This window comes from Anthonomus grandis, chromosome 14, assembly GCF_022605725.1.
Source record: "Anthonomus grandis grandis chromosome 14, icAntGran1.3, whole genome shotgun sequence".
In the NCBI taxonomy this organism is placed as follows: Eukaryota; Metazoa; Arthropoda; class Insecta; order Coleoptera; family Curculionidae; genus Anthonomus; species Anthonomus grandis.
The window spans coordinates 5,091,863-5,114,009 of record NC_065559.1 but is presented as its reverse complement, the minus strand read 5'-3'; the positions used below and the strand labels follow the sequence as shown (position 1 = coordinate 5,114,009).

At 32.8% G+C, this 22,147-nt stretch overlaps 1 protein-coding gene and 1 long non-coding RNA gene across 2 annotated transcripts; one reads left to right on the top strand and one right to left on the bottom strand.

Annotated features, from left to right (window-relative positions):
- Positions 1 to 73: 73 nt before the first annotated feature.
- LOC126744721 (translation factor GUF1 homolog, mitochondrial) lies at positions 74 to 16,738 on the bottom strand. Its single transcript, XM_050452258.1, has 9 exons — positions 16,572 to 16,738; positions 16,187 to 16,517; positions 11,821 to 12,039; positions 11,468 to 11,736; positions 11,149 to 11,388; positions 6,442 to 6,689; positions 6,152 to 6,384; positions 328 to 540; positions 74 to 275 (listed from the first exon to the last, which is right to left on the bottom strand). Exons 1-9 carry the CDS (start codon positions 16,640 to 16,642, stop codon positions 150 to 152), a joined length of 1,950 nt encoding a protein of 649 aa, XP_050308215.1. The 5' UTR covers positions 16,643 to 16,738; the 3' UTR covers positions 74 to 149.
- Positions 6,934 to 9,253, top strand: LOC126744722 (uncharacterized). Its single transcript, XR_007663294.1, has 3 exons — positions 6,934 to 7,241; positions 7,306 to 7,422; positions 8,301 to 9,253. It is a non-coding gene; the product is annotated as an uncharacterized LOC126744722 (long non-coding RNA).
- Positions 16,739 to 22,147: the final 5,409 nt, after the last annotated feature.

Genomic DNA, 22,147 nt, shown 5'->3' with positions numbered 1-22,147 from the left:
TAACTAATTGCCTAAAATTTTAAACTGATTCTGTAGGATAATTTCCAGGATAGAAATAAGATAAATAAAACAATTTATGTGTAACTTTGTATTGAATTTACCTTTAAATAAAGTTCATAACGATTCACTAAGAAAAAACGTATAATACGTTACTTTTTCAAGACGTTAATGAATGTTTCCCTTGGTAGAGAAATATTGGCAATCATTCTCATTTTCTTCTTGCCTGCCGCTTGTTGAGCGAGAAGTTTTTTCCTTCTCGTTACATCACCACCATACTAAAAAAATCCGTATATATATCATACAAAAAAGAAAAAAAAGTGGACATACCAGCCATTGTGTAACATCTTTTCTATACGCCTTAATATCTTGCCTGGCGAGCACCTTTCCACCCACCACCGCCTGGATGGCGATATTTATCATTTGTCTGGGTATTATATCTTTCAATTTTAGTGCTACTTTTTTACCCATGGTTTGGGCTTTGGTGATGTGGACGATTTGACTCAGTTCTTCTACTGGGGTGCCGTTTAAAAGGACGCCCATCTAAAATAATGAGTAAATATATCAGAAAAAATATTACGAGTGCAAGATTGGGATGTAGCAACATTTACCAATGGTGTAACAAATTGTTTAGGTAAATTTTTATGAAAGGCTGATTTTAGGCCATTCTCAGTTAGTACTTACTGTAACTTGGCAAAAAGGTGCCTGACTTTTCTACCCAGCAATGCCCAAACCGAACGAGTATGTTTTGTAATAACAGAAACAAAAAAAAAAGAGATAACCTAGGAAGCGAACCATTAAACGCCGTATGTGTTTAATGTTAAGATTTGTATCTGATCATTGCTGCCGGTCATACAAAGTAACCAGTAAGTATTTTAAACTAAAAAATAAAAAAAAAATTACTCAAAGGAACCCTAGAAGTATGATGTTTGTGCACTGGTTTAATTGTAAAACTTTACACTTGTTAAAGCTATCCATCTTTCATTTCTGCATCAACTGCACTTTAAGGTCAATCTTTATTAAACTTTTCCAAATTGCCTGCATTTTTCTTTTCAGCACTTTTTCATAAGTTGTATTACTGAATTCAATACCATAATGTCTAAAATCAAGCAGACTCATTATAGCATCACTGAGCCAGTTTAGTTTTTCTTTAAAAACACATTAAATTGCAATATTTAATTACCAAAATTAATCCATCGCTTCTCTATCTTCTATACAATAACCGATTTGAGTTATTATACTTAATCACAATAATAATAAATATTTTTTATTTGCAAACTCATCATAACTACATAAAAATAAAAAAATACACATTTATTATTTTATGCAAATAAAAGGCCAACAAATTCAGAATTCTGCCAAGGCAGATTCTGGTCTTTAACATTACTAAGTTTTGAACTAAGTTTAATTATACACACCTACCCAAAAAATTTAGAATATTAACATAGTACCTCTCTAAACGCACATTAGTTACCCACACTAAACACAGATTTTTAGTTTTCTCCCATACACAAACTAACAATATTGACCGTTCAATATTTTATGCAGATAGCTGCTGACTCATCAGACGCACCATCATTCCTCTGCGAAAAGTCTGAACAGACACCAAACCCAACTCAAAATTTATGCCCAAAGAGTTCATCTGATATGCACAAATATAGGAAAAGGACCTTTTAAATATTTGAGTCTTATGTCTTGGAATATGAATTGTGTTTCTTCTTAAGCCCAAATGGTGAACATCATTTCTAAAAGTAATCTTAAGGTATAGGTAAGGTGGACTACGGTATTTAAGAATGTTATTAAAAAAAAAGTAAGTGAATGAGCAACCCTACGATTTTGCATATTTAACCACCCCAGCTCGAAAAGTCTATGGGAAACGCGATTCCGTCTGCGTATGCCAAAAATTAGGCGAATACATGAGTTCTGAAGCTTTTGCAATCGGCACCTGTCATTATAGTCTAGGCGCCAACCGTAAACAACATAGCAATAATTGCATTGTGACAGCACTAAAGAGTGACACAACATTTTTTTAATATCTTCACTTAAGTAATGCCTATGCAAGTAAATTAATTTTAAAGCAAAATACCCTTTTTTTATAACATTAGAAACGTGTTGATGAAATCGCAAATCACTATCCACTATTAAGCCCAGACTTTTGCAATTATCTACAACAGGAATATTTGCATCACCCATCTTAATATTAATAGTGTTGCTGTTTAAAATTTGGTTAATTTTTTGCTTATTACCAATAAACATAACAGACGACTTAGAAGGATTTAATTTTAGAAAATGTTTTGAAGAAATATCGCATATGGCTTATAAGTCTTGATTAATTTTTGCTTCCGCATTTTTAGCATCTTCTGGCAAAAAAGAGTAATACAATTACTTGTTTATATTAGATGGTCTGATCAGCTTACATAACAACGGTACATAAAAGTGGAACACAAAAAATATCTTAGAATTTCATCCGAAAATTGTCAATGAAAAAATATATTCATCTAATATTTTTCCACGTCAGATTCTATCCTTAATTTACTATTCGCCATATAATTCAGTATTTTTTTACGAGTTTGATCTATTCTATAGGCCTAGGTGCTGAATTCAATACCAGAGTGTTTAAGTAAAAAAGTCTTAAATTGCTAACGTTTCAGCAACAGCAATCACAAATAAACTTTTTAAAATCAACATTCAAGAATTGTTATAAAAATTTTATTATGTGCCATTCTAACCTACATATGAGCACCATTTAGCGTTGAACCATCCATTTTAGCATTCTTGAGTTCAAGAGTCGGACCTATTGCAATTGTGTTTACTTTCGTGCTAAAATACGTAATTGTAAGCGGACTAAATTATCGTTAAATTACTATACTTTGGCTTTTCTCTCTTTTTTTTAAACACATTTACTATTTCGTCATATATTTCAGCAATATTCCTGTGAATAGTGCTTTCCCCTAAATATGGTATGTATCGAAATGAATGAGCCTAGGTGCTGAATGCAGTAACAGAATGTTTGCAGACTAAATAATTGTTTAATCTGTAAATTGTATTAGTTATGTCTGTTTTAGCCTAATTTAAATAGGTGCGATATACAATCCGAATTATTGTAGCAATGGTAGCAGTAATCTCATCGACTTACATAACAGTATAGCTGAGCATTAAGAAAAAACGACGGGTGCACTCATCTAATTGGAGTGAATCATTACACGTATTATGGATTTACCACCTTTATTTAAACACATATAATTATATAAACACGCGGGAGCATTAAGGAACTAAGTTGATTGTCGAACTTTTTCTCATAATTCATTCAAAAATATAAGAGAATCGACTAAAATTAAAAAATATGTAAACTGCTAATGTCTAGCACATGATAGTATAATCTATATCTGAGCACCATTTACCATTCTGCCATCGATTTCAGCACGGTTCCTAGTAGTTGAACTTTGAATTTGCGTAGGGGCTGAATTCAATACCTGAATGTTTAAATGCAAGTGGTATCAATAATCAACCTGTTTTTCTTATTTTGAAAACAACGATAATATTTAAAAATTGTAATTGCTTTTAATTATGATCATCAAAAATTTAAAAAGTTGTAATAACCGATTCGAATTATTACAGCAATGGCGCTAGAATTTATATATTATTTTTCTACTTAATGATTAATGTTTCATTAAATTACAACTTTTTTACAGCTATTTAAAGTATATTTTAAAAATAATATTTTTATTATTAGTTATTAAATAAACAGGGTGTCCGGAAAAAGGAGGCCAATCCGCCGGCCACATATAGGGTGGACCAAAATAATGCGACTTTCGTTATGCCATTTTTTAATTGGGCGCTCGGTATTCAATATACAGGGCGTCAAAATGAGAAATATAAAATCGTTTTTCTTTGAAGTCGAGTGTTTCATAAAATATTAAATTAAAATTTGGTGTGACGGGGTTTTTTGGAACGAGAAATTAAGATCCGTTCACGGATTCGCTAGACCTTGCAGAGGACGCCAGCTGCGGTATATTGCATGTGTTAAAAATACCAAAACTTTTTTGTACCCCTGTATAATGAAGTTTTAGTAAAAAATTCTAATTATCCAATCTTTTCTTGTAAAAAAAGTATTCTTAGTAAATGTCGGCCTGAGAATCCGTTTATTAGATATCTTAATTTTAATATCTAGATACATTTTAACAAGTTAACAAAATAAACGTAAATTATTTTTTCTAAATTAATGCTAAATTACTTATTATAATAATAACCATAGAATAATGACCCTAAATTATTTGTTCTACGTGACATCCATTCATTTGTATACACATACGAGCCCTCTTTATTAAAGAAGATCTAAGGCTTTGAAAAATATTTGGTTTCAACCTGAAATGCTCTCCAGCTGCAATGATTCTTTCCTCGTTTAAAATCGGAACCATATACACAAAGTCTTTCATATATCCCCAGACTGAAAAATCCGAAGGTGTAAGGTCGGGCGAACTCGACCCCGACCAATCCAGCGATTAGGAAATACTTGATGTAAATAGTTCCTAAAATTTATTGCAAAAAAGAGCCAGAGCACCGTCGCCTTGAAACCAAAGATTTTGTCTTAAATTTAGAGGCAAATCATTAAGCAAATCGGGCAGTATTTCTTGTACAACCAACAGAAATGAATCACCAGTCAAATTACTTGGTAAAATGACAGGTCCTAAAAGAAAGTTATTCACAACACCTGCCCACATATTGACTTTAAAATTTACTTGATGATGTGTCTCAACTATGGCCCCAGGATTCTCTTCAGCCCATATGACTGTGTGCGTTATGGATATTTGTCATGCCGTTTCTCGTGAACGTGGCTTCGTCAGTAAACAGAATCGCCCTTATAAAATCCACATTTCTATTATTCATTTCACATAACCATCTACAAAAAGCTTGCCTCGGGATCATCGGGTACTTTACTTCATTACCCTGTATTTTTTGAAGATGAAATGGGTAAAGTGGTTGACTCCGTAGAATATTATATGTCTCGGTTTTCCCAATATTTCTCACCCGTTCAGCCAAAACCCTAGTACTAATGTTTGGTGATTCTTCGAATTCTTAAAATTTGTTCCTCTTGACCTGGTTGAACCGTCGCTGAAACTTCCAGTCTCCCTTAGGCGGTAAATCAAATTTAAAAGATATTTTCTTTTGGGATGAAATCGGTTTGGGAATGTCTGGGCATAGCGTCTACCGGCTAAACTAGCATTGGAGGTATTTATTCTTAACAATAATATTTAAAACTTACCAAACATCAAAACCATATCCGCCATTTCGGAAAAGGGTACATTTCTTGGTCTATGAGCCATTATGGTTTTGTTGTAAGAAAACATACGAAATACAAATATGTAATTAAAAAATGTAGATTTATTTTAGGAGTAATTAAGAAGCTTGTTAAAAGCGTCAGAAGCGTTTAAATTTGTCACTTTGACAGTACGTAAAAAGTTACTGGTGCCTGAGATCAGCCAATTTGTTTAGAAAGAAGTATCTAGATTTTCAAAGTAAGATATCTACTAAACGAATTCTCAGGCCGACATTTACTAAGGATACTTTTTTTACAAGAAAAGATTGGATTTCTTTTTTCGCGATTAATGATCTGTTTAAAACTGGCCAATCAGAAAAAAAATTGCAAAAGTAATCACTTTCGTGTTTGCCTAAAGCTAGCTTAAGAAAGGTTAGGGATTTTTAAGAGAGTTCATCTGGCAACACTGTACTAGACTCAGAAAAACCGAATACCACAGCTCTCTGAAAAACTCCAAGCGGCTCTTGTCTAAAGAAAGGTTAAAAACGAAAATGTGTCTTTCGCCGTTTCAGTGTCTTGCGTAGGTACTTTTCCTATGTTTTGAAAACGGTCATAAACTACTGAATTTTTATAAACTTGAAAATTAATATTGATGACGTTTAATTCATTGTCACCACTCAAACATTACTCGATCATCAATCCTATTTATAATTAATTTACTCTGCTGGCTGGAAAAGGCTGAGTTGAAAATAAGCAAAAACTCATTTTCTCACCAAGCAATTATTTCTATATATCCATATTACCAAAAGTAAAATGACTTTTTTGTTTACACCCACGGTATGTAAAATAAGTTGTATTTTACATTATGCCAGCCTATAATCAAACGAATTTCGTTACCTTAACTAAATTGCTGCTGGCATATCCGTTATCTTCATAATCGAAACTGGCATACCCCGAGCTAATCGTTTTCAACGTGTCATGGAAATCGACAACGATCTCGCAAAGCGGTAGATCATACTGCAGCATAACCCTCTCGTTATCAATATTAGTGGCATTTCTTTGCGTCCCCCTTCGCTCCAAACACAGAGACATTACGGCCCCCAGGTACTTATCTGGGGTGATGATTGTACCTTAAATAAAGCGAAAAAATTTATATAAATACAAATTTACCACGATTTTTGACTTACCAATAACCATCGGCTCAAAGCACTCTTCAATTTGAGGTACTTCTGGCCACAAGGCGGGATTATTGATAAAAATCACATTTTTACCCTCTTTCAAGTTCTGTTTGGTGTCTTTCAACTTAATCTTATAAATAACCGAAGGGGCTGTTATGATCGGTTCCGCTCCATATTCTTGGTCTAGCCTTTGGGAGAAAACTTCCATATGTAGCAGTCCAAGGAAGCCCAAGCGCCAGCCTTGACCTAACGCTGGACTAAATAAAAATCATGTTAAATGATCATTGTCAATAAAAGTTAATGTTTTAGATCACAGGTACAGGACAAAATAAAACTTAAAAAACTGCCAAAGGTCTTTGTTAAAGCTACAGAATTTGATATTTATAAGGAGGATTTTGTTCAACATTTACGATACTTAATCTTAATGAATTTTTGAGCAACCGTAATCAAGAACGCAGCATGTGTCGAATGTCATTTTTTTAAAGTCAAATGAAGGCTTTATATAAATCAAATGTTAATAAAATAATAAAAACATGTAAAGTTCACTACTACGCGGATGATACGCAACTATATTGCTCGTTTTTTAAAGAGCAAGCTAGGGAGCCGCTTCAATGTATTAGGTGGCGACACATTGGCGGTTGCGGCAGCGGTTACAACCGCGATAGCGTTCACATTTTCCGCAAATTTCGCGACAGTCAGTAGTATGGAGTTGACAGAAACAGTTGCCATAATTTACGCTCTCAAAATTAAGAAATCTAAACGAAAAAGAAGGTACTGGGTCCATCCGTTATACGAAAGGCTTCTAAATGGTCAGTTTCATTGCCTTTTTCATCGGTTGAGGGAATATCCCGTAAAGTTTTTTAATTATTACAGAATGAGCGTTACGTCTCTTGATGAATTAGTGACGTTGATGAGACCTCACTTGCAAAAGTCAAATAGTCACTTTAGAGATTGCATCACTGTGGAAGAAAGATTAACAGTCACTATAAGGTAAGATAATTATATTTTATTCTTAGTTATGGAACAAAGTTAAACAAAATCTACAATACCGTTTACAAAAAGAAAAGAAGGAATTAAATCAAAGGTAAAATTTCACTGTAGTCGGACGATTGGGAATCTGTGGGTGAAAGTATAGGTTGTAATGAACGAGAGGTACACGGGCGGCTGTCATACAAAGCAGAGGGGTTTGATGGTGATGGGTGAACGGAGAATGATGTGGAAGGAATGGTTTGGTGAAAAATTTGCTGAGAAACTGGCGGAATGTATGTCGCTGATTGGAACTGATTATGATAAGAGGGCTGAGGATTTAAAACTTTTTGGAAAACTTGCAGTATTTCTACTCTCAAATTGACTTTCTGTTGCGGGTTCAAGGTTTTAACCATTGGTAACAACGATTTAAAGAAATTTAAATCGTCGTCATCTTCCAGAGGCTGTGGAGGCTGCCTGTTTTCTAGAAGTGTCAACAATTTGTCTTCAAACGATGCTTTTCTTCTGGAGATTGTGTTCGGCATTGCTGCTCTTTGGTTGAAATGCGGTGCTGGTGTGGCCTCTTCAGAACCATCTTCATTTCCTTCGGTATTTTCTGGGCTGTCTACCGCTTTCTCGGGCACGTTAGATTCGGTGCTGGAAAAAGAAAAATACATATCGTTATTTTCTACTGCCATTAAAATCTACCATCGCCCTTGTGTTTGAGGAACCAGAAACTGCAACATATCAAAAAAAACGTACTTCTTCTTTTTTGATGCTGCTGAGCCGCTTTTCGAATCACCTTTGAGATCCTTAATAAAACGGTCTTTAATGTTTTTTAATTTCTTTTAAAGTTCTGTCCCTAAAAAAAAGTCTCATTAAACTAAGCAATGTTATTTTAGGTATCTCGCGACTGGAATGCATTTTGCTGCTTTGCAGTATTCATTTTTAATGGAAAGAAGTACAATCGCAATGATCATTAATGAATGTTGTCGTGCATTATTACAACCACTAGAAATGCCCGAACCTACTGTTGAAAAATGGAAAGAAATAGCAGAGGAATTTGATCAGAAATCTAATTTCCCCCACTGCTTTGGGGCAGTCGATGGGAAACATATTCGTATAATGTCGCCAGAACATAGCGGATCGGCATTTTTTAATTACAAGAAATATTTTTCGCTCGTGCTTATGGCGATTTCTGATGCAAACTATTGCTTCACAGTAATAGATGTAGGAGCATATGGACCGGAGTCCGATTGCAATGTTTTTAGGCAAAGTACTGTTGGAAGAAAGTTGTATAACAGTGAGCTTATAATACCCAGTCCATCAGTTTTGGCAGATAATTGTGACCAACGTATTTATCCCTATGTGTTGGTGGGCGATGAAGCTTTTGCTTTACATCAAAATTTATTAAGGCCACATCCAAAACGTAATCTGAACGAGAATAAAAGGATTTTCAATTACAGATTAACAAGAACTAGGAGGTTCGTGGAATGTTGCCATTCTGGCCAATAAGTGGCGTGTGTTTTATACTAGCATATTAGTGCAACCAGATTTTGCAGTGCTGGTAATAAAAGCAGCTTGTGTCTTGCATAACTTTGTTCGAAAACGGGACGAATACAAATTTGAAGACACGTTAACTTGCTGCTTAAATGATATAGATGTACATGGGACTGGAGGACAACAACTACGAGGACAACATATCAGAGATCTTTTTACTGAGTATTTTGTATCGCCTGAAGGCAGTCGGCAAAATGCTATGATATAGATAAGTATTACTGCATTGTGTTTATTTAATAGATAGGTATATTATTACCTTTGTAAGCAATTATTATATTAAAACACTTTCTGTACATATATATGAAGTATTTTTCTTACCTTTTAATCTTATTTCTTCCGGAATCGACAAATTTTGATCCGAATACATTTCCTCCAAAACCTCCTGCCAAGCATTAATTTTTTTATCCCGATTTTTGTATTTTGTAGAAACATCCCACAAACACGTCCGATTTTGCACCAAAATAATAAATTTTTCTGTGTCGAATATATCCATGGTTCAAAAATTATCTGATCTCGTTCTTGGCCGAGCGGTTAATGTGAACGCGTAGTCAAGAAACAACACGTTGAATTTCCGACCGCGGTAAGATGCGGTTGAGAAGGCGGTTGCAGCCATTTGGCGGCTAATGTGTTGCCACTCCATATTAATCCATGTATTTTACAGAATAGCGGTTGTAACCGCGCGGTTGCAACCACCAATGTGTCGCCGGCCTTAATACAGAATTAGAAAACTTAAGATCTATTTCTCTACAGCATTCTCTTTATCTAAATCCAAGCAACTGTTGTTTATTAATATTTGGTCCTAAAAATTATGTGCAAATTATTTAAAATCAAATTAATGTTAGGGTAGGTGACGTGTCTTTAGAAATAAAGGAAAATATAAAAAAACTTGGTCTTACTTTTGACAGTCAAATGAGATTCGACCAGCACGTATCTCTTTGTATCCAAAAAGCTTTTCTTAGACTTAAATTATTATACAGCAATCAACACAGTCTATCGCAAAGATTAAAAACAATTTTATGTAACGCTCTCGTTCTATCTGTGTTTGACTATGGAGATATCATTTATGGAAACTGCTTGACACACCTCCTCTACATCGAGCATCTATTTATGAACGAAGTTTTTCCTATAATATTTCAAAGCTTTACACCTATATTCCCGATTGTTTCAAGATTTTGGAACCGCGAATCTTTAAACATAAAATCTTTAATTATTATTTCCAGCAGGAGAGTTGGTTCTTTTTGCTATTTTAAAATGTATGATAATTTTTTTTTAAATTGATAATATATATTTATTTATATTTTGTAAGATTTTTCTCTTGAATTAACGTACTATGGATATCTAAGATTAAGTAGAGCAGAGTAGATAAACCTATTTGTATAGGTTTTCTACATCTGGACTTCGGCTCTTTTCACAATAGCACAATTATGTTTAGGATATAATTATTTGTAAATCTAACTTAAATTGTGAAAATAAAGTCTTTATTATTATTATTACTATTAATATTTTTTAATATATTAATAGGTAGATAAAACTTAAACTACTTATTAATATATTAAATTTACACACATTACAGATGAACAAATTGATTTATGAGCATAAGAATATGTAAATATTTAAGTAAATTTACGATCCTTGGCTTTTATGTGTAAATCACATTAAAATCACCTGCTATAATTAATTACAATTGAGCAAGGTGGTATGGGAACTTAAGACTAAGTCTAATTTTAAAAGAAATGTATCACAACAAGGATTTGGAGAACGATATACAGATAAAATTACAAACAAATTCAATCACTCATAAGCTATCACAGAACATTCAAAATTTAGCTCCTCACAGTAATAGTTATACTTACGTCCATGAAACTTTAGTAGTTACAGTATAATTTGACAGACGTATTGGTTCATTAGCTTTTAATCAATGTTCTGTAATTAATAATATTGTTAAATACTCAAGATGGTCCAAGAAAAGCTTTACATCATTTGTTTAAAAAAGAATTATTACTAATGGAAGCCGAAATTACATTAGAAGCTGAGGATAAGTTATGACACTCTGCCACCTTTTCTTCAATATTCAAGTGATCCCTAATAAGCATTTTCTCCATTATTTTGAGTTACTCATTATGGTCAACAAGGATTGGGAAATTTTAAAACTTTAATTTGGCGCTCTTTTATCAATAATAAATCTTTTACCTTGCATCTATCTCCAAGGTAACAGCCGAGTCATTAAGAATCAATTTCTCTATGGCACTTCTTAAATTGACATGCTGCGACTGATCCATGGGATAAATCCCAGCAAAAACCATTGGTCTAGCCGGTTGAAATCCTGGCAAAGTTTCCACGGTTTTCCCTAATAAATGTATAGTGTCTCCTATATGGGCTTCTTTGCTTGATCTCATATTACAACCGATAAGGCCTATTTGCCCAGCAACGCTGAAATAACATTCTCTTTTATATAGGATGAAATATTCAACTTTCCATAATTGCTAAATTAATTGAGTACCTGACTTACAGCTTCTCAACTGGTATTTCTTGAGGTCTGAGCACTGAAAGTGTTTTGACTTCGTAACTCTTCCGAGTGTAGACTGACTGTATGTGATCCCCGACTTTTATCATACCGTCTTTGATAAAAACCAACGATAACACTCCTCGGTATTTATCATAAGAACTGTCGAAGAGAAGAGCTCGGAAATTGCCATCCCTGTTAACGGTTGGTGATGGCAGTTTCGTCACTATGGCTTCTAATACCTTATCTATGCCCGTGCCTAATTTGGCAGATATCTATGAAAATAATCATTATTATTGTTTCGAATAATAGGCGAAAAACCCTGAACTTGTAGTGAAAATATCTTAAAATCCTGTTACCTTTAAGACTTCCTTAGGATCAATATCGAATAGGCTTTCCAACTGTTGAGTTACTCTAGCTGGATCGGCATTTTTTAAATCAATCTTATTTAAGACCGGAATGATTATTAGATCACTTCCAAAAGCCAGATAAAAATTGGCAACGGTTTGAGCCTGAACCCCATCGTTAGCATCTATCAGCAAAATAACTCCTTGGCATGCTGATAATGAGCGAGAGACCTAAAAGTTAAATTATGAAATCTATAATATCAGATGTTTTATCTGATAAGTTTTTTAAGGTCAGTTTGAATATGTTTTTAACAATAAAATTAATAAGAATGGTAATGATATCGTTTATTGTGCAATATCCTGGATTCTCTAATAGATTTTCGGGTTTTTTAAAACACAGGACCTGCAGAGATTTGTAATTTCTTTTAAAGGTTGATTAATTAACCAATGATGCAATGGAATCTGCAGTCTAATAACATTTACAGTATTTAGAATATTTAAGTCCTCTCTAGCGACAAAAAAGTCAAAGAGATAGCCACAATAATTGAATGCGAAGACTTTAAAGAAAAATCGTGTGATGTGTAATATGAACGTGATTCAACCAAATAAGTTTAGTCTTTGTAGGCAAGAGACATTTTCATTTAAAATATAATGCTTAAAAATGTAACATAGGCTTTACATGACTTATATAGCCCAAAGTTTCTAGATTGTGGCACAAAAACTATAGAGGAGTAGGGTGTCATAAGCATAGAGATAAAACAAGCAATTTATTACTGGTCGTGGAAGGTGAGAAGTATTTAATGAAAATGAGGGACAGAATACTATCCTGTCCTGATATAAATGAGAATGTATTTTTTTTGTACATAATATTGAGATAAAATTTCCTTGATAGACATTTCTTCAGCATTTTATCAAAACTACCATAATATTATAATCAGCAGCTCAATTGCAAGGCATGTATCATGAGAAAAAAAAATACTTTTAATAAAAATATCGCAGTTTTACAAATCACACAGTAAGAACAAATATATATTTTGAAGGTATTTTTATTTAGATTATGTTGTTAACCCTTTTTTCGCTAAGATCTTAAGCTATTGTATCAATATAGCAGCTGAACTCTGACAAATACCTTAGAAATTACATATTAAAACTTGGGGAATAACTAATAACCCTCCATAGTACATGTATGTAAAATATTTTTTTTAATGTTAATTATTTATTAACCTGCAGTTTTTTATGCAATCAATTATTGTATGATACAGGACCATCATTTAATATCTTTCATTATTTGTTAAAGGGATGTTATCCTACATCCTATAGCTTAGATATTAAACTATGACAATAATAAGTAAGTACTGTATAACACTTGCCAATACACAAACCAAAAAACTTCTTCCCATTAAAAAAAAAAAATTAGTGAATAATGGCTGAAGTTACAGTGATGGAATTTATGCGTAAATATTGTCATATTTAAGCCACAAACCTTGTTGAACTGCCTTCAAAAAGCCACTTGTTATAAAGGGATAAAATATAAGGTTAAGGATGTCATGGTATAGAGTTTATTGGACTTTTATTAAGACCTTTTCACATAAAATAAAATACTTGCCCTTTAAACAATATAAGAATAAGGTCAGGGAAATATGGTTCTGTAACTCTTTTTATTCCTTTGATGAGTACTTGCAATTTAAATTTTCTTGTTGAAATAAGTGTTCAACATTTTATACAAAGTCTTACTGTCTATTAATGTACGTGTTTACATGCAAATTTTAACCAGATATCTGTGTTTCTTTGTCATAAAATCACATTAGGAGGTCAAAAAAACATATGAATTCTTTACAAGTACTATTTAATAGTGGGATTAGAATGGTGCTGAGATGGAATAGGGATACACCCATAAGGTTATGTTACAAATTTTGAAATTAATGACAGTAGAACGGGTAAGAAAAGGTTTGCTTCCTGAGTATTTTAATGAATTTTTCACCCTCCGAAATGAGATACTTTACAAGGAACAGAAATAATTATCATATAGTTAGAACAAGATATGCATCTACAATAAAAACATTATTTTTTAAAGACTTCCATGAATTTAATAAACATTAAAAATGCTAAAATAGTAGCAGATTTTAAAAAATTACTAACAAAATATATTTTTAATTAGACTGTGCAAATTATATAAATATAAATTGTAACAAAACACTTAAAGTCACTGTTTTAAGTAAGTTTGCTGAAATTAAATTTTTTAATGCAATAGAAAGAAAGAAAGAAAGAAAATGTGCTATATTACGTAAGACAACAAAATCTTGTGTACAAGCATCCTAAAAACTAAAAAATTCCAAATTCACTTTAAATTTCAAATTTCAAACATAACATCTAAAACTCTTTACCATAAAATTTACACACATTACCAAAATTAATCATAACAAAACAGATTGAGAAAAAAAAGCATCTTTTTGATAAATTTCATTAAAAAATAAGTAAAGCTGTCAATAAAACAGAATTTAGAGGAAGTAAATTAAATTATTTAATAGGAAACAAAACTAAAACACTAAAATGATGTCAGAGCACAGGTTAAAAGGTATCATTAAAAAAATTGTCAAGGCTATAATATGCCCTGGATAATAAAAGTGATTTTAAATCCTTTTTGAATTTCTTAACTTAAAATTAATAATAACTTTAAATGTTTGCATTAGTTGTAAACTTGCACAACTTAGCCAAAAAACGGAGGTTTTTAGCTGAAGTTCTGAGGCCTGCTGTGACCCATGGTTTTCTATTTTTCATGTTAAGCCTCTTTTTAGGAAAACACTGATTGATCTTGTCACATAGCACATGAAATAACAAAGTAAACGGGTCAGGAGCCATTTCAACTGCATTCCAATTAACCGAAGCTGTAGTAGAAGAAAAAGCATTAAAATTTGCTCTGCCTAAAATTCTTCCTATATAATGAGATGAAGGAAATACAGTGTTGCATGGAATCCTAGTGAGAATGGCTTCATGGTCAGAAATACCAGATGAGAGTACTCTACATGACACATCATTTAAATTTGTACACAAATAATCAATAGTAGTTGCAGATGAGGATGTTATACGTGTGGATGAAAGAACATGCATCTTCAAGTCATAAGATTCCAATATACTTAAAAGGGATGTATGATATGATGGCAAGCTTACATCAGTGAAGTTAATATTAAAGTCAGCAGCCAATATAACTATGGAGTGTAGAGACGATTGGGATAATAGAGAATCAAGTTTGTCCAGGAACATACCAATATCTCCTGTGGGTCTATAAACACAAAGAACATATAAATCAAATCGCTTACAAAAACAAAGGGAGAATTCAAAAACCTTCTCCAACAGAAAGCTATCATACTTATTAATTTTACAGAAAAAAGCTTCAATTGTTTGTTTAACTAAAATCGCTGTTCCTCCATGTATGGAGTGTTTCCGACAAAAAATTGATATAGGAATATAATCAGATATTAAGAAACATTCGTTAGGCTTTAACCAGTGCTCAGTTAGTAATACAATATCAGGAAAATCACATGAATCAAGTAAAAGATGAAGCTCGTCCATTTTATTTCTTAGAGACTGTATATTTAAAATAAAACTACTGAAACTTTTCGCATACTTATTTTCAATGTTATTTATAGAATGTGAGTGAGCTTCATCTTCTGTGTATTTATCTATAAAAAAGAATCCCTATCACAGTCAGTATCTAAAAGTCCAGGTTGATTACTTGGTTTTATTGTGGACACATTTTTTGATGAAATGCTACTTTTGAAATGTTTTAAAATATGGGTATACAGTAATGATGCCAAATCTGATCCAAAGTTGCTGGCATGATTAGACTCTAAAATTCTATTTAGATTAATATTATTTGCGTGAAATATTCTATAGAGAGCCTTATTGCTATTATAAATTACATTATGGTTTGGATACATGTAAGGGCTTGTCATCACTAAACTATTGCTGTGTAAATGTATAAATTTTTTAAAAATATCGAATGATGAGCAAATACCATTTAACATTAAAATCAACATATCATTTTCTGTAAATTCCTTAACCATAGATGATGCAGTATAAATCAGTTCATTGTTTGTACTTCCTGGCTTCAGGAAATACTGGACTTTGTAGTTAGCTTCAAACTTCAGATGCAATTTCTTCAGGAACACTCTACTACAATTTCCACCCACAAAAAGAAGCTTAGGTCGATTATCAACGGGTGAATTTGGCCTACATGGCAACTGTGTTGGAGAATTTATATTAAGAAATTTAGATAAGTTTTGCTGTTCCTCTAATGCAAAAATATCGGAATAGATGTATAGAATTAGTCGCTTTTGTATTAGGGTTATTATACAACTATTATTGTTTCTACTCTTACCTCATTAGAAAAATCAACATGTCCGGGAGTATCAATCAAATTTAATAAATATTCTTCATCATTATACTTGTACAACAAAGAAGCAGTTTGAGCTTTCACTGTTATCCCCCTCTCTCTTTCCACTTGCAACTTATCTAACACCTGGTTCTGTCCACAATTTGGCTTTATCGCCCCCGTGAATTCTAAAAGTCTATCAGCGAGTGTACTTTTCCCATGGTCAACATGAGCTATTATGCTAAAATTACGAATCCGTTCGACCGGTATATGTGAAAAATCGATTTCTTGCTTAGTGTTACTGCTGCAAAACCTTTTCGAAAGGGTTTCCAAGGACCTAGAAGGGTTAAAAAATCATGTAAGTGGTTCTTCACTAGTTTTACCAACAAACCTTTTTAGCACTGTTACATTCCCAGGATAGATGTTGCAAGAACGTGGGGTCAATAAGAGTTTTCTAATCATAATTTTTTAAAGAGTCAGTAAAAAGATATTATATACAGAAAGAAAAATTAGAATGTTGATAACACCATACTCCATAACCTCATAGAGTACATAACCACACTTTCTGTATCTGTATATAGTGCAGTGGCTAGCGTACCGTTAGCGAGTTATTTACACTTAGGGGATTAATTCTTGTTTTTTTTTTAATTAAATTAAATTCCTTTATTGCCACATCATGTCATAGTTGTATCAGGACATTGGTAAATCTAATACACGTATCTTTTGTTAATATTAACATAAATCAAATAAGAAGTTAAATACTAAATAACTATTTATTATTATTTAACTAAATAACTATCGTCTGGGTCTATTGCAAAAACTTCCTATAAACCTAATAACCGGTTTTCTAAAGTGCTAAATTTAAATTTTTTTATAATTTTGAAGTCACTAATAGAGGGAGCCACGTATTACATTTTGAGTATATTAAAATACTAGAAAGTAAACCACCATTATATTTATTCAATTTAATTTTTATAAAATCAAAGGTGAAAGTGATTAACATGACGTCAAAGACAAACTAGGAGTAGAGAAGGTCCACATCCGTTGCCTCCGCGATCTCCCTATTTAAACTCATTAGACTAAAACAATTAATAATTTATATTACACCAATTGAAAACGTTGAAGATTTAAGAAATAAGATAGTGGCAAGTTGCGCAACTACTGAAGATTATTGAAATCCATTTACTAAAAATGAAGATATTAACATTTTTCTCACAGAAGTGCCTGGAAGAAACAAAATAATTTGTCTCTTATTGATAACTGAATATCTTGATTTCTAGTGGCTTAAATGTTGTAATTAATAATTTATAAGATACTTCAAGGGCTTTCCAAGCAACTGCTGAAAAGATTATTGAAATCCATTTACTAAAAATCAAGATATTGACATTTTTCTCACAGGACTGCCTGGAAGAAACAAAATAATTTGGCTCTTATTGTAAACTGAATATCTTGTGTTCTAGTAGCTAAAATGTTGTAATTAATGATTTATAAGATACTTCAAGGGCTTTCCAAGCAACTATTGAAAAGATTATTGAAATCCATTCACTAAAAATGAAGATATTGACATTTTTCTCATAGGAGTGCCTGGAAGAAACAAAATAGTTTGTCTCTTATTGGCAACTGAATATCTTGAGTTCTAGTCGCTAAACTGTTGTAATTAATGATTTATAAGATACTTCAAGGGCTTTTCAAGTAACTACTGAAAAAATTATTGAAATCCATTCACTGAAAATGAAGATATTGACATTTTTCTCACAGGATTACCTGGAAGATACAAAATAATTTGTCTCTTATTGATAACTGAATAATTTAGGGTGGAGTGAAAATGGCCGATTTTTTTTATTTGTAACATATGGCGATGCCTATATTTGAAAAAGTTGCCTTTTCAAACCGCTGATTACTGCGCAGAATCTGGGTTTGGTGTGACCGTATCTTTGGCTGCCCAACGAGGAATGAATATTTAAAAAAAATCAACATTTTTCCAAATTTCTATGCAGCTCTTCGCTTATTTCTTTTTAAATTTTATTGAAACTACTTTTTTAAAAGAAAATAACCCAGAACTCACCACGTGGAGGTGGCTACAACTCGAGTTCCAACCGCCCGCCCGCCCGCATTTTATCACTATATATGCTCATAATTTTTTTAGTTCTCTAAAACTTTATAATATTGACTTTTTGTTTCAAATATTGGCAATGCGGCTCTAGAAGCTATTTTGAACCTTATATAACCATCACGTGCATCAAAGCCACAGACTTCAGTTGATGCTTCAGTTACCAATTTGACGCAGCGTTCCACTGCTTGTGAATGGCATGGAAACTTTAAAATGTCAATTTCACTTGGAACTTCTGAGATCATTTCCATAAGGCTGCTATCGGAAATCGACACTGTTTGAATGACAGGATCAATAATATTTCTAATTTCTTTCTTCTTTTTTAAAAAAAATTTTTTTTCGCTCCACCCTACTGAATATCTTGATTTCTAGTGGCTAAAATGTTGTGAATTTTGATTTATAAGATACTTCAAGGGCTTTCCAAGCAACTACTAAAAAGACTATTGAAATCCATTCACTAAAAATGAAGATATTGACATTTTTCTCACTGGGGTGCCTGGAAGAAACAAAATAATTTGTCTCTTAAATTAATAATTTGTCTGTCGCTATAGAGTGTTAGAACATACAGCCAAAATAATGCATGCATTCATACAAGCTTGCGTCAACCTATAAGACTATGATATACGCTTCAGAGCGATAGTCTGCTCCAACTCCAATTTCTAAATCTAGTAAAAGAGATCAAATGAACAATTAACGACCAATTACCGGAATAAGACTTTATCAAAAGGAAAACGAGGTTGATATCTTTTATTTATGATAATACACTGCTTGATCAGTACCAGTATGGATTTGTTAAAAATAGTAGCACTCTCGCTGCAACTATCGATTTTACTAGCAGCATTTCGTTTATTGATTCAAAAAAAGCTTTTGACATGGTTAGTTGGGATTTGTTAATGGAAACAATAAGGTAATTCTAGTTTCATGTTTTCGAATTAAATTCACAGCTATAATAACAGAGCTCAATTTAATTTATATGTATTGTATAGTAATAAAAGAGTAGGAATGGATAACCCAATTGACTGTGCGTTGAAAGCATATAATGAGTTATCTACTAACCTAAAAAATATAAGAATTTTTAGGACATTTGCAAATATTTCTTTCTTTTTCTATCTTTTGGTAAAAAACGGTGAATATTCTACAACAGAGGCCAGAGTTCCACTGTTTAGAGTTCTTGTATGTAAAATCTAATTGTAAATCTGTTATTCAGAAATAAACACTTCTTAAAAAAAAAGTAAAATAGTAAATTTTTTTTAGAAGTAAATCAAAACATAAGAGTGCGGTTTATATATAGACAGACAATGATAATTCTTGTACTCAATGAAATGACGTTCTAAAATATGGCATGCTCTCATATCTAATAGTAAAGTGTACACTGAAAGTCCAAAAGAAAGATGTCGTCGCTATTCAACTCTGTAAAGAATCCAAGAAAGAAATACTTTACTCAATATAAAAATATTGTTGTATACTCGGTCAGCATAGAGACCATAGTGACCTCCAGGTTAATAAAAGACTGAGTGAGAGTTTAGTCTAATAATAGATATTGAGAACACTGTGCTGTGTTTGTCATTATAATCTGAATGTTTTCTGAATCTTGTTTTAGTTAAATATAGTTACATTTAGTCCTCCAGACTCCTCTTAACCCTTTCGTCCCGAACGGTACACATATGTACCAGGCAAATTTAAAAATTCCTGTTTGTAAAATAAAGCGTTTTATTTGGTATAATAATGTGTACCGGTCCGGTGTAAATGTGTGGTTATGTTGATTTAGTTAGCACGTGTATTTAGTAGCGACAGTATGGCTGCAATAAAATTAGTTATTTAGGACACTCAAAGTGCTTATTTATGCAGTTTTTTTATTAAGTTTTATTTATTATTCAATTGCAAGTGCAGTGCTGTAGGTCAAAACTATGTTTTATTTTTGTATTTTTGGGTATTTTTCGTGTGGTACATATATGTACCAGCAGGTATTTATGATGGTACACATGTATACCAACAGGTCTGTAATTAGGTTTATTTGATTTCAGCTTCAATATGGATCGCCGCCGTGTGCTTTCACGAAAAGAGCTGGAAAAGCTTATTGAAGAATCCTCAGATTCGGAACCAGTTTCTGCTGGCTCCAGTGATAATTATGAACCAGATTCCGATGAAGAAGCTGGCAGTGATACGTCCGATATGTCTTCGTCCTCTTTATCGGAAACAATGAAAACCACTGTGCATTGAAACTCAGACATAAACTCTGCGCAACCACCACAGGTAATTGTTGATAGAAACCTAGTTCTTGACTGGGTCATTCCTGACGAAAAATTTGAGCCTGCTAAAATCCTTCCTCCTAAAAGAGAGTGCTATGCTGGCTCCAGATATCACCAAGCAGTTGACACCTATGCAAATTTTTCATAAAGTATTTCCTCATTCTCTTTATTTGCACATTGCAAATTGTACAAATGAACGTCTGGAAATCCTAAACCAATTACAAAAAAGGAATGAGAAAATGACTGACAAAGGGGAAATACAGAAATTATTTGGCTACATGTTCATTATGTGCTACAATCGCCTTCCAAGCCTAAACAATTATTGGAGCAAGAAGGAGTCAATGGGAAATAGCACAATTCGAAAAACTTTTTCAAGAGATCGTTACATGACTTTGAGCTCAAAAATTTACTTTTCTTCTCCTCAAAAACCCCCAAATGCTTCAAAAACATATTATATTGAAGATTTATTATCTTGTTTCAAATACACATTTCCAAAATGTTGCCAGGATAGCCAGTATCAAATTATCGACGAATCTATGACCAAATTCAAGGGTCGATCTTCTTTGAAACAATTATGCCCCTCAAACCAACACATGCAGATTCCCGCTATACGTATGATGTCAACGTATATTCTGGAAAAGAGGACCCAATTCCCGCTAAAAATCAATCCCTAACTTTAGGAAAGCGAGTCGTAACAGCTCTTGCGTCTACAGTTAAAGAAAATAATGTTGTGTTGTGTTTTGATCGCTTTTTGACAAGTGTGAATTTGTTACTTTCACTAGACTATGCAGCCTTGGGAACTTGCATGTCCAATCGCAAGAATGTACCAACTATAGGAGACAAACTCCAAAAAAGGGAATCTCAAGTTAGATGCACTTCTTCTGGATTACTTTGTGTAAAGTGGCAGGACACAAAGGAAGTTTTGCTAATGAGTAACTGTCATAATACCAATTTGACAACAATTATCAAAAAAAAAACAAAACCGGTGAACAACAAAATATCGAATGTCCAGAGGCCATTTCTTTTTACAGAAAAAAAATGCAAGGGGTTGATCGGGCTGATCAATTCATTGGCTATATGATCATGATCGAAAATCAGCAAAGTGGTGGCAAAAGGTGTTTTACACATTCCTCAATATGTGTGCAGTAAATTCGTGGATAATGTATAATCAACTGAGACGTAAAAATGAGAGCATTTCTTTTCTGTCCTTCCTTACCACACTTGCAGAAGAATTAGTAGCAGAAGGTATACGATATACAAGCTTACCATTACCGAAACAAGGCGCTCCTTCAAGAAAAATAAAATTATACGGATCTTCAGCATTACATCTGCCTGTAGAGGGATCAACTAGAAGAAGATGCACTAGATGTTCTGAAGAGAAAAAACAAACAAGAACAAAAACTCTTTGCCCAGAGTGCAATATTCCATTTTGCAAGTTCTGTTTTATGTTATATCATACCAAATAGTTAATTAGGCTCATTTTCTACTTTCCAAAGCCGTTTTTGTATTTATTTTATTAAATAACTGTTGGTATAGCATTTTTTTCTGTTTTTATGAAATTTTCGATCACACCTGTTGGTACACATGTGTACCACTATAAATACCTGC